Below are 18,142 nucleotides of genomic sequence, written 5' to 3' on the forward strand. Positions count from 1 at the left end.
TCACAGAGCAGGTAAGTATGACACGTTTATTTTATTTAAAGAAAAAAACTGAAGGTTTATTGTTACCTTAGGAAAATAAATATAAATCTATTTTAAAGACAAACTATTATGGTGTTATGTGTCAATTTTAAGAATTTTCAATCACACACAAACTCTACCCTTTACAAATAAACTTTTAATATATGCAAACATAAAAAATGGTTAACAGACCACTGTAGGTTGGGTAAACAGATACATAAATGAATGCTTGTGATGAGGCTCTGTTTGAAATGTTGAACTGAACCCTCCAATAAGGGATGAGTCAACTTATTCAAGCGGTAGCATAAAATATTGTGGTCTGCAAAAAGACATTTTCTCAACAAAAAGGCTAATGGGAGCCTGTAAATGAGTACTAACCAACCTAAAGTTCCATGTGCTGGCTCAAAATTTGAATGCAAAATATGTGCAATATTTTATTCCATTCAACTAACAATTTTTTTTTCACATTTGTTTATGTACAGGTCTTTAAAAAATATAATTCTATTAATATAATTTTTTGTCTGGCTATAATAATAAAAAAAGAAAAAAGGAATATGTTCAAAACTGCTATACATTCCATTTGAATTTGAACTGAATCTAAAATGGAGTTTTTAGATCCTTGCATAAGCCCAATAGTAACTGGTTCTCCTAAATAATAACACAAAATAAAACTGATGTAATGTTTCTAATAGTAAAATTATACACACACTAGACAATGCATTATTTGTTGACTGAAATACAAGCACGGTTTAAATACCACAGTATTTATGTTGAGCAATAACTAAACTATGAAAATCATAATTTCATGTGAAAACAAAATATAAACAGTTACATGAATGTCTAATTTTAAAAACAACCTTCATTACCCATATCCTACTGGGACAGATAAAGATAGGATGATCTCTTTGATCTCTGCTGAATAGTGCATTGACATAACTAAATTAGTATTCCCACTTCAAACAATAGCACAAGTGGTAGGGGCCCCTTTGAAATTAATACAGGCAGCAGAGCATTCCACTGGTGCTGACAATTTAATTAAGATGGGCAGGTTATGAACCTAAGCAATGAAGCAACAAACGGTACAGTATAACAACAAGCCATACTTACTGCCCTCCCATGTGCAGTGCAGTAAATTCAGTGCACCATCTACTCGTTTCCAGTGTTGAAGATGGAAAAAGGCATATGCCACAGCCTCACTGTCTCCACGTTTCAGTATATGTTCTGGTGGCATTACCAAGCTTTTCATTTCTAGCAAATACTAGAACAATAAAACAAAAGACACATACATATAACAACACATTTTTTAAATCGCTATAAAGTCTCTAAAGGAAACAGTTTAATGTACAATTCAACACTTCTGGGAAGGCCTAATAGGTTTATGTAAAGAGCTATTAATGGTGTAATACCTTTTCTCACTCTGCTTTTCATCCTAATGAGGAAAATTAAATTACCGCTAGTAAAGCTCTATTGCAATTAATCAAATGTGATACTCTATTTTTTTTAAAAAAAGCTATTGCTTATTAGTGAAAACAATAACAAAAATAATAGAAGTGGTACAGTAGTGATAAGTGAAAAACTAAATGTAAAAACATAAAAATGAATAACAGGCAATAAGTACCGGTAATATGAATGCATAAAAACATATATTAAACATGTAGAAAATTGTTGGCAATCTTATTTTAAATATTTTAGGAAGCTTTTCAATGGAAGCATTCTAGATACCAGCATATTCATGCATATTTGTATAAATTTAAAGAATTGGTGACCAGTGTGTATTAAGTGAAAAGGTAGCACACATACAAAAATTCCAAACAGTATTTTGTACAGTGCCAATATACAGGAGCTGTCAGCACTTTTAGGTCCCAGATACACTAAAACAAAGCTATTGGTTAGATGTATTTGTTGGCAAACCCCCCCCCCCTCCTGACACTATAGCTTCAAAGACATGAATATATATGTGAAATAGAGAGATGTATGACAATCAGATTATGCATACACATTTGACCACCATCTTGATTATGGTAATAGAGAGATGTACGACAATCAGATTATGCATGCACATCTGACCACCATCTTGTATTCAGGGATATTTGAAGACACAATTCTGATTGCTATTCTCAAGTATATTAAAAGTATCTCAATAGATCTGCCACTAACCCTTTCGTTCAAATGGTATCTCACAAATTAAATTCCATATTTGCGTGACTAGATATGGACATGCTGGAAGGACTTAACAAAGGCTAAGTTAAACCCATGAGATGAAATGATCTTGGGTACATGAGAGGTTTTCCCACAGAAGATCCATGCAGACCATCGCTGGTGTGTTAAACAAAGAGGATTACAGAGGATTAGCTGACATATCACCCTCCAGCATGACTGCCTAGGGCAAGCACAGAAAGAATCACTCATGCAGAAAACACGCTTTGCTTGACCAGAACCAAACTCATCAGTGTTGCTTAAAGATAAGGGAAAGTTAAGATATTTTTTCAGATTAGCAAATACTCTACTGATTTGTTCTATATAAGTAGGTCCAGGTATTTACAAAGTGTGCACTAAGGAAAGCAGTTGATAAAATGACCAAGCAAATCCTATTGTAACTTTGATATGAATCTAAAAACAAAACATAGGAAACAAAGTTAAGAATACCAGAGCTTGGAGTATAAAAGTTAATATGTACAAAGGGTATATACAACATTTTAACAATTTATGTAGAAAAAAAAAAAACTTGCACATAATATGACTCGGTTATAACTATAGGGATATTTTTAGTTTAGGTTACCCTTTTTGCATAAAAAGTACATATGAATGTGCATTATATTCTGCTATTATTAAGCCGACCATACATAGATTGAAATTCAGCTGGTGCAGCAGGAAACGGCACTATTTCTATCCATGCATGGGCAGGCTGGTTGCACACAAGTAGGTGTATTGTAACACTGAGAGACAGAATAGCAACAAAAAATTCAAAAGAAATACATGTCTAACAAATTATGCACTGATTTGCATGTTCATGAGGTAAAGAAGTATTTGATCCTCTTCACAAAACATGATTTAGTACTTGGTGGCAAATCCCTTGTTGGCAAACACAGAGGTCAGACATTTCCTGTAGTTGGCCACCAGGTTTGCACACATCTCAGGAGGGAATTTGGCCCACTCCTCTTAGCAGATCCTCTCCAAGTCATTAAGGTTTGGTGGCTGACATTTTGCAACTCGAACTTTCAGCTCCCTCCACAGATTTTCAATTGGATTAAGGTCTAGATACTGGTTAGGCCACTCCACGAACTTAATGTGCTTCTTCTTGAACCACTCCTTTGTTGCCTTGGCCGTGTGTTTTGGGTCATTGTCATGCTGGAACACCCATCCACCACCCATTTTCAATGCCCTGGCTGAGAGAAGAAGGTTCTCACCCAAGATTTGACAGTACATTGCCCCATCCATCGTCCCTTTTGATGCGGTACAGTTGTCCTGTCCCCTTAGCAGAAAAACACCCCCAAAGCAGATGGTGTTCTTGGGGTCATAGGCAGCATTCCTCCTCCTCCAAACACGGCGAGTTGAGGCCAAAGAGCTCGATTTTGGTCTCATCTGACCACAACACTTTCAACCAGTCCTCCTCTGCATCATTCAGATGTTCAGTGGCAAATTTCAGACGGGCCTGGACATGTGCTTTCTTGAGCAGAGAGACCTTGTGGGCACTGCAGGATTTCAATCCTTGTCAGCATAGTGTGTTACCAATTGTTTTCTTGGTGACTGTAGTCCCATCTGCCTGGAGATCATTGAAAAGATCCTCACGTGTAGTTCTGGGATGATTCCTCACTGTTCTCATAATCATTAACATTCCACGAGGTGAGATCTTGCATGGTGCACCAGACCTAGGGAGACTGACATTTGTTTTGTGTTTCTTCCATTTGCAAATGATTGCACCAACTGTTGTCACCTTCTCACCAAGCAGCTTGGCGATAGCCCAGTCCAGCCTTGTGTAGGTCTACAATCTTGTCCCTGACATCCTTGGACAGCTCTTTGGTCTTTGCCATGGTGGAGAGATTGGAATCTGATTGTTTGATTGCTCCCGTGGACAGGTGTCTTTTATACACGTAACAAAATGAGATTAGCAGCACTCCATTTAAGAGACTGCTTCTAATCTCAGCTTGATACCTGTATGAAAGACACCTGGCAGCCAGAAATCCTGCTGAATGATAGGAGATCAAATACTTATTTCCCTCATGAACATGCAAATCAGTGCATAATTTGTTAGACATACAATTCATTTGAATTTTTTGCTGCTTTTCTGTCTCTCAGTGTTACAATACACCTACCATTTGATTTTTAGACTGATCATTTCTTGGTGAGTGGGCAAACATTCAAAATCAGCAGGGGATCAAATACTTATTTCCTTCACTATATATATATATATATATATAAATATATTAAAATATAACATGCCTGAATTCTTCTTTAACCACTTGGTAACCCCGCTATAGTCAAATGACGACTACAATGTGGTTATATGACTTCATCCCAGAACGTGCCTTTCCCAACCATCACCACCTGTGCGCTACCAGCGATCTCTGTGAACGCTGTGACCTATGGACACAGCTGATCACGTGATGAGGTAAAAGACCAAGCACATCGGCCTTTTACCACGTGATCAGCTGTGTCCAATTACACATTGGATCACCGAGTAAATACAGTTGCCGGTTATCGGCAGCACATTCCTCACACTGTCACAGTGTGAGGAAAGTACTGCCTATAACTGGCAGCTGTCACAGAGCAGATCGGCACTGATCATCAGGGCATGGATGATCAGTGCCCTGCAGTGCCACCCACCCGTGCCTCCCACCAGTGACACCCAGCAGTGCTGCCCAGCAGTTGCACCCAGCAGTGCCGCCAGTCTGTGCTGTCAGTCAGTGCCGCCCATCATTGAACATCATTTCTCCATATCAGTGCATCATCATCAGTGCCTCCTCATCAATGCCCACCAGTGCAGCCTATCGGTGCCCACAAGTGCTGCCTATCTATGCCACCTCATCAGTGCCCATAAGTGCTGCCTGTCCATGCAGCCTCATCAATGCACATCAGTGAAGGAGAAAAATTACCTGTTTGCACAATTTTATAATAGAAAAAGAAAAACTTATTTTTCAAATTTGCTGCTCTTTTTTGTTTATAGTGCAAAAAATAAAAAAACAAAACAAAAAAAGCTCTGTTTGTGAGAAAAAAATTATAAAAATTTAATATGGGTACAATGTTGCATGACAGTGCAATTGTCATTCAATGTTCGACAGCCCTAAAAGCTGAAAATTGGCCTGGGCGCAGAGGGGGTATAAGTGCCCAGTAGGCAAGAGGTTAATGTGGAAGAAAACCCCTTTTATGTACCCAGGGAAGTGAAAAGCCTCAGATGATACACAGCGATGAAACAAGTCCACCTATGTAAGTTGTACCTGTTTATCTGCAGTCATCTCTTCTCTACATCTGTTCAAAGTTCAAAATTTATACAGCTTGACTGAGCTTTCAGAAAGCAGGGGACAGGATCTGAAGATACACATTGAAGCTCAGCAAGGAGAGCTCTGAGAGCTGACTAGAGAGAAGGGACACACCCACCTCGATAGGACACACAGTAAACATTACAGATGAGGCTGTCAAATCACAGACTGTGTGCTGGAGTGCCCTCCCCCATCCCCTCTATCTCTTGGATTCAGGAAAACCTGTCATCTGTGAGTCAGACAGATAGCAGCAGAACAAGGCAGCAGAGAGAAATCACACAGAGTACACACTATAGTGGGATGTCATTTGTTCATATTTCATGTCAGAGGTTTACAACCACTTTAAGTGATAGTGAATTAGGCGCACAGGTGCTATGTAGCGGAATAACTCCAGACTTCTGAAGTAGGTGTGATTGTAAATTTCACTATATACATCTGGCACATCAACAATTACTGTACTTTTATTTAAAATGATGCAAAATTAGGAAATGTGTATGCATTGCAAAGAGAGAGAAAAAAAATTTGCCTTGAAATATGCTTTAACCCTTTTGTTGCACCAGCACATGTCACACTTCGGCAGTTGTGGGATATGCATAATGTGTATAAACCTTACTTGCTGATGTTTGGCTTTCAGGTGGAAGTGATTGGGCAGCTCTTTTCCACAGACCCCCCAGAGCATGTTCAGCAGATTAAATGAAAGGGCAGTACAATAGTATTGTTTATAAAACAGAGACTTTCATGGTCCACCAATACCTTTCACTGCTTAACCTGAGGATTTACCCCCCCTTCCTGACCAGGCCATTTTTTGTGTTAAAGCAGTGCGTTACTTTAACTGACAATTGCATGGTCATGCAACACTGCACCCAAATGGAATTTATCTCCTTTTTTTCCCACAAATTGAGTTTTTTTTCAGTGGTATTTGATCGCCTGAGTGGTTTTTATTTTTTGCACAATAAAAAAAAAAGACCGACAATTTTGAGAAAAAAAACTGTATTTTTTACTTTTTGCTATTAAACATGTCCAGTAAATAATATTTTAAATTATCATAAATTTATGCCAAAATGTATTCTGCTACATGTCTTTGCTAAAAAAAAAAAATCCCAATATGTGTAAATTAATTGGTTTACGTGAAAGTTATAGCGTTTACAAATGGCAGTATAGATACTGGAATTTTCTTTTTTTACTAGTAGTGGCAGCGATCAGCGACTTATAGCGGGACTGCGGTGGGCATTCTGACACTCGGGGGAAATGACTTGGTGCCACTGACATCCCCAGTGACACCAATACAGTGATCAGTGCTAAAAAAAGCACTGACACTATACTGACACTGAGCAGGAAGGGGTTAACATGAGGGGCGTTCAAAGGGTTAACCGTGTGCTGGGAGTGTTTTACTGGGGGGGGGGGGGGGGGCGGTGTGTTGGTACTACACTGTAAGCACACTGCTCTGGATGGTTGTGCTGTGCACAGCCATCCAGAGCAGTATGCCCGAGTCGACAGAGAGGAGGACTGTTAGTAAACAAAGCAGTCTTCCTCCACGTCGGAGATGCTTGGTAATCACCAGGCGCTGGCATGGGTAGAGTGCGCGCGCACCCTTACCCAGTTGATTGACAGCCACGGGTGCAAATGGTGGCGTGGGTAGAGTGCACACGCACCCTTTATCGGAAATACAAAATCACGTATATATACACGTGATTTTGCGCACCCCTGCTGCTCTGTAGCAGTATATCTGCTATAGGGAGGTCGAGATGTGGTTAATGGCAGTTATATGCTAAGAAATTGTAGAAATTCCTATTACAGAAGAGTAAAATTGCACTTGTTGAACATTATAAACCTAAAGGAACAAGTACACACATAATATTCACTATGTTGTAATCACAAAAAACTTGTGCTGCTCTGCAAACCTCCATCATTTTAACATCCCCCCCCCTTTTTTTAATAGTCATCTAGGAAAATAACAGGTAATATTGCATAATCCATTGACATATGTGGGCTGACAAACACTAAAGTCATAAAATAAAGGTTGGGAGATGGAGAATGTGTGTGCAAAGTTCAATAGTTCAGGTTGCTTTTCCTGATTTACTGCTTGAACCTATATTTTATGTACTAAATTACAGCACTCTCTCCCAGCATGGGAGAACAGCAGATTTCTCATGAAAGTATCATCCGTTTTCTTGGACTTACATGGGTGGTGACATCATCTGATTAATTCCACTGGGATTTTTTTTTCTTTTAAGAGTAAGACAGGGATGCCACCAAGGTTGAGGACAGCATTGTCTTGTTATCCAGCAAATTTCAGTTGTAAGAAATTCCAAACTATTTACATTTTCTTCCTCCAAAACTCTGATCCACAGAGTAGTTTAAAGAGAGAGATTTCATATCTTAAGGACATAACTATTTCCTCTTCCAGTTACTCCTCTTGATTTTTCTGACCCCTCCTTCCATGATTAGGGTAGTCATAGACAATATAAACAGATTAACATGAAGGCAGGGGCATAAATATGCATGCTCAGATTGCCTTGGTATACATGTGTATTTTCGGGTAAACAACGGGTAAACAAGAAAAAAGTGAAAACCATACAAGTGTATTATAGCATTAACTTTTCTTAAAATGCATTTGCAAATTTACAATGCACATCATGACAAACATGTTTATAATAATCATACGTAAACATCCTGTATATAAATATCAAACAATCAGATCCTGGCAGTAAGAGCACACTGTCTGTTGTACATTATGGTGTCCTAATAATGTATATATAATTAATCTTGAGTAGGAGGAATGGGACTGGCAAAAGTGGTCAGACTTCAAAGTCAAAAAAGAGATTTATGCAACTGAATCTATGAAACACATATAAGGTCACTGGGAAATCCAGTCCACCCATATTGGAAACTTTAATCTAGATCCAACTAACCCTTTAAAGCATAAGTTCACCTTTTGTAACATGGTACATGTTACACCCATAATCAGGGTGTAACAGATAACATGTCATAAATTAACCGGCTCCCACCCCCCACCCCCAATCCCCATTGTGACAGCTAGCAGGGGATCTTCTCCCCACGCCAGTTGTCACACTCTGGGAATAAAAACGCAGCTGTGCAGGACTCTGCCTGCCTGGCCATGTCATCCATTCATAGTGTTCTGTGAAATGGAAGACTACAAGTCCCGACAGCCTTTGTGGCTGTCAGCTTCTAGTTCTCAATGAACTACTACAGCGCTGTTGAGCACTGTGGTAGTTCATTCTCTCTTCCTGTCAGTGTGTATCCACTTGCCCGTACGAAGTACAAGCAAACAGATACACTAACAAGTCTGCAGGAGTCCTGCATGGCACTTGTGATCTGCTGATCGCTGGTGCAATGCTTTACAGGCTCCAAGTAAAAAAATAGTAGATGCACATTTTTTTTCAGGTAAAAAAAAATGTGCATTATTTTTTTTTTTTTATTAGGAGCCTGTAAAGCATTGCACACGCAATCAGCAGATCACAGGTACAATCTAAGGCTCCTGCAGACTTGTCAGTGTAGCTGTCTGCTCGTACCTCATACAAGCAGTTACTGAATGACAGAAGGATCAATGAACTACCTAAAGCGCTCATCAGCACTCTGGTAGATCATTGAGAACTACAAGCTCTCAGCAGCAATGGCTGATGATAGTTGTAATTTTCCCATTCACAGAAATCTGTGAATGAATGACGCGGCTGACTGGGTGGACTTGGGAGGTGTGGGGACCACCCAGTTAGTAACATGTTACACCCTAAATATGGATGTAATATGTGACATGTTACTAAAGGTGAACTTATCATTTAAGTATAAGAAGAGCATATGAGAGACAACAGTTACCTCACCTCCATGATAACCTGAAATTTAGAATTATTTATAAACAATGATGCCTACCATTCAGTCCTGGTCATGTTTAGGTCCTAGATTTAGACCCAGTACTAAGCAACAAAACAGGTTTGACATGCACCCTGCTTCCTCTGCAGTATGATAGAGAACAGCATGGAACACTGGACTAAGAAGGCAAGAACCAGAATTTCCACTGACAGAAATGGTATAATGATTACATAATGATACCTTGAGGGAGATTTTCTAAAACTGGAGCACTCAGAATCTGGTGCAGCTGTGTATGGTAACCAGCTCTAGCTTCAGCTTATTCAATTAACCTTTGACAACAAAACCTGGAAGCCTTTTCGTTTCTGTGCAGAGCTGCACCAGATTTTGCACTCTCCAGTTTTAGTAAAAAAATTTAGTACTGCAGCTTTCAGTCCAGGAAAAATCCCTCCTAAATCCTAACAGGTTTTGTACAGATTCAAATAAAGTAATATTTAAAAACATCTCTCAATGATAATATTAACACAATATGATTTTGCTTTGTTTTTTGAATACATAAGCTTATATAACTGCTCATTTCAGACCATTTTTCTTTAATGCCAGTGAACAAAGACTATGTGTGTCTGGGACTGTCTGCTACAAAATTGCCTTTCCCTTGATCACTCATGCAAAAAACAATTTCATACAGCAATTAACTATCTTTCTGAATGTTGTATGGTTTTTAATAAAATAAACAGGCACGCAGACATGTGTGAAAAACCCAGTTCAAGATGAATTACCTTGGCTATAGATATCCTTGTCAATGAAATTTAGAAATCCTGACTTGAATTTATTTATATTATGCTGTTCAGGTAGTTACGCAAAATGGACATGTAAAGTTTCCTCTTGGCAGCTACAAAACATTGGCCTTTTAATATATTCTCATTTAATCAAAAACATTTCTAAATGTTTAGGTATTAATAAATTATATTCATATTGGGTATGAAGTTTAGGTATAGATATTTTTGAATAGTTACATTGGTCCAGCTTGGACCAATGCAAGTACTGTATGCATGTGCCATTCCTGCCCTATCCCCATGAAAGCTGGAAATCCCTGTAGTAAGCACTGCTACTACAGTGACAGCCGCTATCTTACGGGTCCTGTGCTCAGCAGCTGTTCTGCTTCTTAGTAAACACTGAAAGTCACTTGCTTGGTACGGATGCCATTCAGAAAATACTTTGCAACGTCTTTATAAAAGCAAAGCATTCTCTGATTGGACAAAGTGAACACAGGAGGTTTCTCACTTGGCACGGATGCCATTCATAGAACACTTTGCAGGTCCTTTATGAATGCAAAGTATTCTCTGATTGGACAAAGTGGGGATCATGACATTACCACCTTGTCCTACCAGAAAACGCTTTGCATCCATTGAGAGACCGCAAAGTGTTCTCAGAATGACGCCAGTGCTGAGTGATCGACCTCCAGGTATGGCACATGCATACTTACTGTATATTGGTCTAAGCTGGACAAATGTAACTATGCAGAGATATTCATACCTAAACTTCAGCTCTAACCACTCGTGCTCTTTTATATGACCAGTAGAATTAAGTTGCTTGTGACTACTACTATACCACAACCATGTACACAATTACCATAACAAGCTAACAGTGGTAAAACATTCCTTTTCCACTGTTATACAGGCTTACTTCTACTCATGTCCTGTTTGTTTATGTAACGCCCTCCAGGTTGGCTAGATAGGCTGTTTGTTTTTTTCATTTTTATTTAAGTAGAGACAGCATGGGGATGAATCAGCCTAGCAGTGAGGTAGTGCCTCAGGTCAGGGCTTCTGCAGCCCTCCCACATCTCCAGAAACTTGAGGGCTTTCTGGAGGAGGCCCAGCTCTGCATGTTTGAGGGGCCTTGGCCAATTCCCTGGCAGGAGGCTGGGCATGGTGACCAGGGCAACCCTCAAATGTAGCAGAGCCTGGGCGGAGATGTGCAGTGTCAGGTGGAAGATGGATTGATGAAGGCTGGAGTGTGAAGCCTGGGAGTGGGCCCCAGGGAGGGGATCTCCACTGCCTCAAAGTCTCCCACGGAGGACAGTCTGAATAGCGGATAAAGAGCAAGCCCAGCATAAGGATGGAGGCTGCCACCAACTTAACAGGAGAGGACAGTGTGAGTACTCTTACACCCCCTGGGCTGGAAAAGGGGAGAAGGAAGTCAGGTGCAAGACCCAACTAGCTTCTCATATGGGACTGTTCAATATTAGCAGCTCTTGGGCCCCCTTGCCTGGGGATACCCTCAGACAGCTGGCTGAAGAGGAGGAATCATCCGGGGTCATACCAAAAAGCCTTTGGTGCTCTTCAAGCAAAGACTGTTGTTAGCCACATTTTTGTACATACAGTAGCTACTAAGGAGTTTGTTCTCAAGTTCTGCAGTTCCTCGGGCGTCCCATATACCCCTAGACCCCATCCAAGTTCTTAACCCCTTAATAATGTCACAAAACCAAGCTCAAGGACTGTTCTTTGTGTGGGAAATACATGTTGCCTGGCCCTGCAGACCACAGGGGGACCCAAATGAAATCCAGCGGCACTTACGAGGGTAGTGCTACATTTATATGGCAGGATAGTATTGCTCCTGCTGTATTTCCTGGCTACTCCAGATTGTAAGTACATCCAGCTTTATAGACCCCAGCACTCCATTTGTGTCTACTCTTGGTCTTGGTATTCACTAAACAGAGTTTTGGGCTGTGAGTTTTGGGAATGGTCAGGAGGAGAGGGAATCGAGGCACAACCACAGCATGGGGTTTATGAGACCTGCAGTGTTAACATCTGGAGTGCCCAGGAAGTACAGCAGGAGCTGTACCAATCCCACTATGAAAACAAACTGGTTTGAAGCACATAGAAATATGCCTGCATGACACGGTTTGGCTTCTGAAGGAAAGTCATTTTTGCTGCTGTAAACGTATTAAAGTAATCCTGCCTGAACTTGAGCTTCAAAATTATCCAGTCATATCCACCAAACTGTATAGACTATACTGATACAGTAAGTACAAGCACCAAAATTCCTTTGTGCTGGGCATGATCCTACGACTTGAGCCCAAACTAAGTAATACCTAGTCTTACCTCCTCTACAAGATTAAACTATAACTCTTATTTTATTGGACTCTGACACCTTCTATGATTACTTGTAACAAGTCACACCCTTACCTGTCCCTGCTTCACAGACTAGTATGCAAGATCTTCCCTGTTGAGTCCCGATCCTCCTGTGCATGCATACCTGAATCTAGCGCACTTCAATCTACATTCATCCCAATGAACAGTAGGTGCTCCATTTGTCCAGCAGAGAGTCTCTACTGGCCACTGAAGTTCTGACATAAGATTGCTAAATAACAAATTGTAGGGTTAAGCATAACTTAACGTAAGCTTAACTAGAATCCAAGTCCTTTCCAGGCACAAGGGAATGTGCTTTAAAGACAAACTCTGAGCCTACACTTTACCAATGATATTAGCAAATACATATTAGGCTTAATTTATAATCTTTAACACCATACCAAAGCACTGTATTTTCAACCATGTGACTAGTTTTCCCTTTCTGTTGACCTCACTTAAAAATATATGTCACTTTATTGAAAATAAGGATATTTATCTTGATGTGTTAGCCCTAGACCCATTTGATCACTTCCACACACACCAGAAAGCGCTACTCTTGTCGGATCTATGTGACAGAAATAAAGTTAAGTAAAAAAAAAAGATCTTGACTTATAAAGCAGTGGTCACTGGCATTTACTGTTTCTTTTGTTATACATTGCACCTCCTTATAATTTTTTTAAATATATATATGTCTCATTTGCTACAATAGAACTCTTCCTACTCTACTATACAAATCAGTAGCCGTGTACATCCTGCAGGCGGCTGATGTCCTACAAAAGACCATTAATGACTGTGGACATACAGTATGTCTCAAAGAAACCTGCCAATCCTTCTCCCAACAGGAAATCTGGCACTTTAGGTCAAGATAATGACAAGGTTGTCAAAGGGGAAGGCATGACCAAGGCTGGTGGATCCTGTGGGAATCAGAAAGTGCAGCGAGTAGAAATGATGGGTGGCAACGGATGCTGAGGCTTTTGAAAATACTGAGAAGCTGCAAGTGATCCTTTTCTACACAGATGTTGATGCCCTACCCTAAGGTGACCCTTACATAAACCTTGCCTGTATACCTAACACTAATCTTCATTTATGGACTTAAGCCCATGTTTGAATACTGAACTTTTTTCCGGAGACTAGTCAAAAAATGCCAGTGCTTTGAATCAGCCATGTTGGTGGTCACATAGTTGCCAAAAGTACAGTATCTGGTGTGCTTGCCAACAGGAAGACAGTTAGTACTGTAAGAAATCCAGTTATGCTGTGCCAAGAGGAGTAAAATTAGATACCTAACTTCATATGACAGGTGCCATATGTGCTACAAGCCACAAGCTTGGACAAGCACCCAGGGCCAAGAGAAAACCCAAAGACACAACAGCTAGAAATACCAGTAATTGCTCTAAAACAAACAGATGAAATAAACTTCACTTATATTAATAACCTATTAATTTAATAATTAATAGAATGGGTGTGGTTCTTTCATAAATTTCTCTGGTGGCACATTCTTTATATTTCCTCAATTATAACAAAATAAATGGTCAAATTCCTAAAGTGTCACTAAACCCACAGCATAATAAATTATAAATAAATGCTATATTACATTTTGTTCATACTCACTCAGTCACTATGAAATTCATTTTCTGTAGTCTGCAAAAAAACTGGTTGATTCTACAGTACTGTTCTCTATCTCCAACTTCTGTTCATGTCCCCAATTCAGCTAGGGATTTTGCAGCTGTAGTGGCAACTTTGCACACTCAGTTTTCAGTGAGTTTCTATGCTGAGCGTTTCCTCCCTATCACATCTGAGCAGTCCATGTGACTTCAGAGTTACGCATGGGGGTGTATACACAGTGGTAAATGACAGCCATGCAAAGCAGTGTGCTTACAGTGCAGCACAAACACACAGCCCCTAGTAAAACAGCACACAGTTAACCCTTTGATCACCCCACATGTTAAGCCCTTCCTGCCCAGTGTCATTAGTACAGTGTCAGTGGTTTTTATTAGCACTGATCACTGTACTGGTGTCAATGGGGATGTCAGTGACACCAAGTCAGTTCCCCCCAGTGTCAGAATGCCCGCTGCAGTCCTGCTGTAAGTCAATAATCACCGCCATTACTAGTAAACATAGAAAAAAAAAATCCCAGTATATATACCGCTATTTGTAAATGCTATAACTTTCACGTAAACCAATTCGATTTCACATATTGGGATTTTTTTTAGCAAAGACATGTAGCAGAATACATTTTGGCCTAAATTTACGATGAAATTAGAGGTTTTAAATTTTTTTACTGAACATGTTTAATAGCAAAAAGTCAAAAATAATGTTTTTTTCTCAAAATTGTCAGTCTTTTTTTTTTTAGCGCAAAAAATAAAACCCGCACAGGAAATCAAATACCACCAAAAGAAAGCTCTATTTGTGGGAGGAAAAGGACGTATATTTCATTTGGGTGCAGCGTTGCATGACTGCACAATTTTTAGTTAATCTAATGCAGTGCCATAACACAAAAAATGGCCTGATCAGGAAGGGGGGTAAATCCTCAGGAGAGCAAGTGGTTGAGCTGTAGTTTTAGACTATTTATTGTGAAAATTACAATTAATTACTTGTTAATAACAAAGGGTCAGGAGATTTAGTATATTTTTTGCCCTTAAACATAACACTATCCATGTCAAAGGCCTGGTAGAGAAAACCATTACAAAACAGTAGCAGTTTTCTCTTGGCCCTGGGTGCTTGTCCAAGCTAACGCCAAAAATATACATTTCATAACAAGTCTGGGCAGAGATAAGCATTTGGGCTGGTGATGCAGACTTCAAAACTTCTGTCACTGCGGTCTTGAAATCTGAGAAGATATTTTTAGCAGATATAGAAAGGGCGGATTTGTTTGATGTATGCGATGAAGGAAACAATGTCTGCTCTGTACATTATGCTGGTCCACTTATCTGTGAGACTATACACCGCCTGGAGTGACAATATGCACAGAACTATACAAAAGCAAAGGCTGCACAAAATATCCAGAGTGACAAGCAGTGTTACAAATACACATTGTACAAAATTCAAATAATGGCTTCACACTTCTTGCAATAAGTGTAGATCTTATCAACAATAGACAGTAGGTATGGAACTGCTCTTGCAGCCCCCCCCCCCACCCCCCACACACACATACACCAGTACTTGGAGGAAACACTGTCGAATTCTTCCTCGTAGCATGGGATTCTCCTGAAACGTAAAATGTCGAGAACCCCATGTTCCCCAGGAACACAACCTGAAGCTTGCCAAAAGCTTTGCAAATGTTTTTTTTAGTTTGCAGTGTGCAGTGCTCTTATATAGTATAAGCTGAAGCTATTATTTTTTTAATTAAAAAGAGGTTATACTTACCTGCTCTGTGCAACAATATTGCACAGAGCGGTCACTTTCCTCCTTTCCTGGCAGTTAGCAACTCTCTCCTTCAGGTGCCTCCTTTAGCAATCTGTGTGCTAAGGAGGCACCTGTGCTTGCAGGGTCCTGAGCCAGGGTTTGTACATCCATAGACACAAACAGCACCGGCAAGCCATGCCCCTGCTCACAGAAGTTTGACTGATGGCAGCAGGAGCCTATGGCTCTGCAGTGATCACAGCGATATATGTATATGGTATTAGCTGTTTGTACCCATAGTTTATCCTGCTTGAAACACACTAACACTGACTGACACCGATACCAATTTAAACAATGTATTTTTTTAATCCTGCACAAAATACGCTGACCCTGACCTGGGATCAAACCCTGAACTAGCTATTTTTCTATTTTCTCCTTTCTTTTTTTTAAACACAGTACGTGCATGGTCGATGACTGCAAACATGTATGCCTCTTTATACCAGTTTACAATTAATCCCTCTTTATAACTGCATCCCTGACATCCAAAATCTACACTGTGACCCGACAGCCACACTGCACACAATTAGGACTGAATTCACTACGCCACTTTCCACCCCCCCCCCCCCCCCGAGGCTCATTATCTAGCCTAATGCTAGCCATACACTAGTCAAGAAATCGATCAAACACGTTTATGAAAAACAAACACATGGTCGTGCGAACAAACGACATTGCCATCATGTAATGACCAATTTTCCAAACAATAAAGCATTAAATGGGCATAAATGAATCAGTGTTTCATTTGTTTTGTTACATATGTGCAGTATAAACAGTTTGATACAATGATAATAGTAGTTATGTTGAAGAAGGGCAAGGTGTTCAGAGGGAGGGCTTCGGTTTTAGAAGTATTAATTTTATAGCCTGATAGGTCACTATGTTCTTGAAGTAACTTGTGTAGGGCTGGAAGGGAAATATGAGGGTCCGTAACGGTCAATCAGATGTTAACAGTAAACAAGGATAGTTTAAACTCTTTGGTCCTGATTTACTAAGAATTGAGTCTACCAGCAGACGCTGAACATTCAGGCAGACTCGATTCAATCAATCTAGACCTGTCAGTCTTCAGAAAGGTGCCCAGCAAGCTGATTAAAAAGAGTTTACTTTCTAGACAGTGGGCACATTTCTAGTTGCAATGCCGGATACGTTTGCGAGGTGGCGCACAACAACGGGCTTTGTCCCTTTGGCGTTTATCTGTTTGCATATGAGAATACTTATAATTTAAAATAAAAAGCACACCTATATTATAATTATTTTTTTTTTGCTGTTTCTCCAAAAATGATCGGCCAACTAATGCGTTTTCTAATTAATGTCATATATTCTATTTTCACATGTCAAACATTTTCACACTTATATCTAAAATAATTTGAATGTCTAGTTCTAATTTCCCAATATAATTATATATCTTCATTTCTTTAATCATGTAACTATTCTACATTCCAGCTCAAACTCTGTCTCCTACAGTGGCTTAGTGGTTAGAACTCAGAACATACAGCACTTGGGTCATGGGTTCTAATCCCAGTCATGGCTGCACTTGTCTGGAGTTTGCATGCTTTCTCTGCAAGGCTGTGTTTCTGCCAACACTCCAAAGACATGCTGTTAGGTTAATTGGGTCTAGAAATGTCTGAGTTTCTGGTCTTAGATTGTTAGCTCCTTGACATTTGTAAAATCCCAAAATCTGGAGATCAATTTCCAGGGTTCTGTCAGTGCCAGGAATATTGATCAATAAATTAAGATTTTGGCTACTGACTAGAAAGTGGAAAGGGAGTGAATCTTACCTTACGCATTTTCCTGTTCTTCTGACAAGTTTCAAATTTTAAATTTCCTTCTGTTTATATTTCATTGTAACTTTGTTTCTCTTCGCGCCTCACAACCGCGTTGAAAACGCACCGCAAACGTCTGCCAGGCGTTTGAGGAGTGGCACCATAGACTTGATTGGGAGGCTTAAACTCCTCCTGACTCGACATGAGGCGCCAGTATGCCCCAGTATAGCGCCTCCTCCAACAGCCGTCTTGGCGTTTATTTGTGCACCATAGCAATTTTCCACGCGGCTCCATTGTGTATATGACATTCACAAATATATCTTAAATAAAGGACTCCGCCCCTTGAAGACGTCATTCATGACGAAACTAGTAGGGCTTGCTGGATGCGGACGTCTGTGGAGAAAATTTGAGTCACGAGCGCTGTAGTGAGTGTGCGGGGAACAGGAGACTGTTGTACCATTTGCTGTTTTATGCTGTTATACTGGTGTCGGTGAAGACACCCTTTTTGTGAGTGTAAATCTTTATTAAATTGTTGGAT

At 40.0% G+C, this 18,142-nt stretch overlaps 1 protein-coding gene across 7 annotated transcripts in view; it reads right to left on the reverse strand.

Annotated features, from left to right (window-relative positions):
• Positions 1 to 18,142, reverse strand: part of LOC149469991 (suppressor of tumorigenicity 7 protein homolog) — a 281,605-nt gene that overhangs the window by 134,389 nt on the left and 129,074 nt on the right. For all 7 annotated transcript variants that reach the window (XM_089668326.1, XM_089668327.1, XM_089668328.1 and 4 more), the window contains one exon: positions 1,126 to 1,276. In XM_089668326.1, the coding sequence (XP_089524452.1) occupies positions 1,126 to 1,276 (151 nt within the window). The remainder of the gene's footprint in view (positions 1 to 1,125; positions 1,277 to 18,142) is intronic.

This window comes from Staurois parvus, unplaced genomic scaffold (genome assembly GCF_062004578.1).
Source record: "Staurois parvus isolate SC_StPar_1 unplaced genomic scaffold, SC_StPar_1.0 ptg000056l, whole genome shotgun sequence".
Lineage (NCBI taxonomy): Eukaryota > Metazoa > Chordata > Amphibia > Anura > Ranidae > Staurois > Staurois parvus.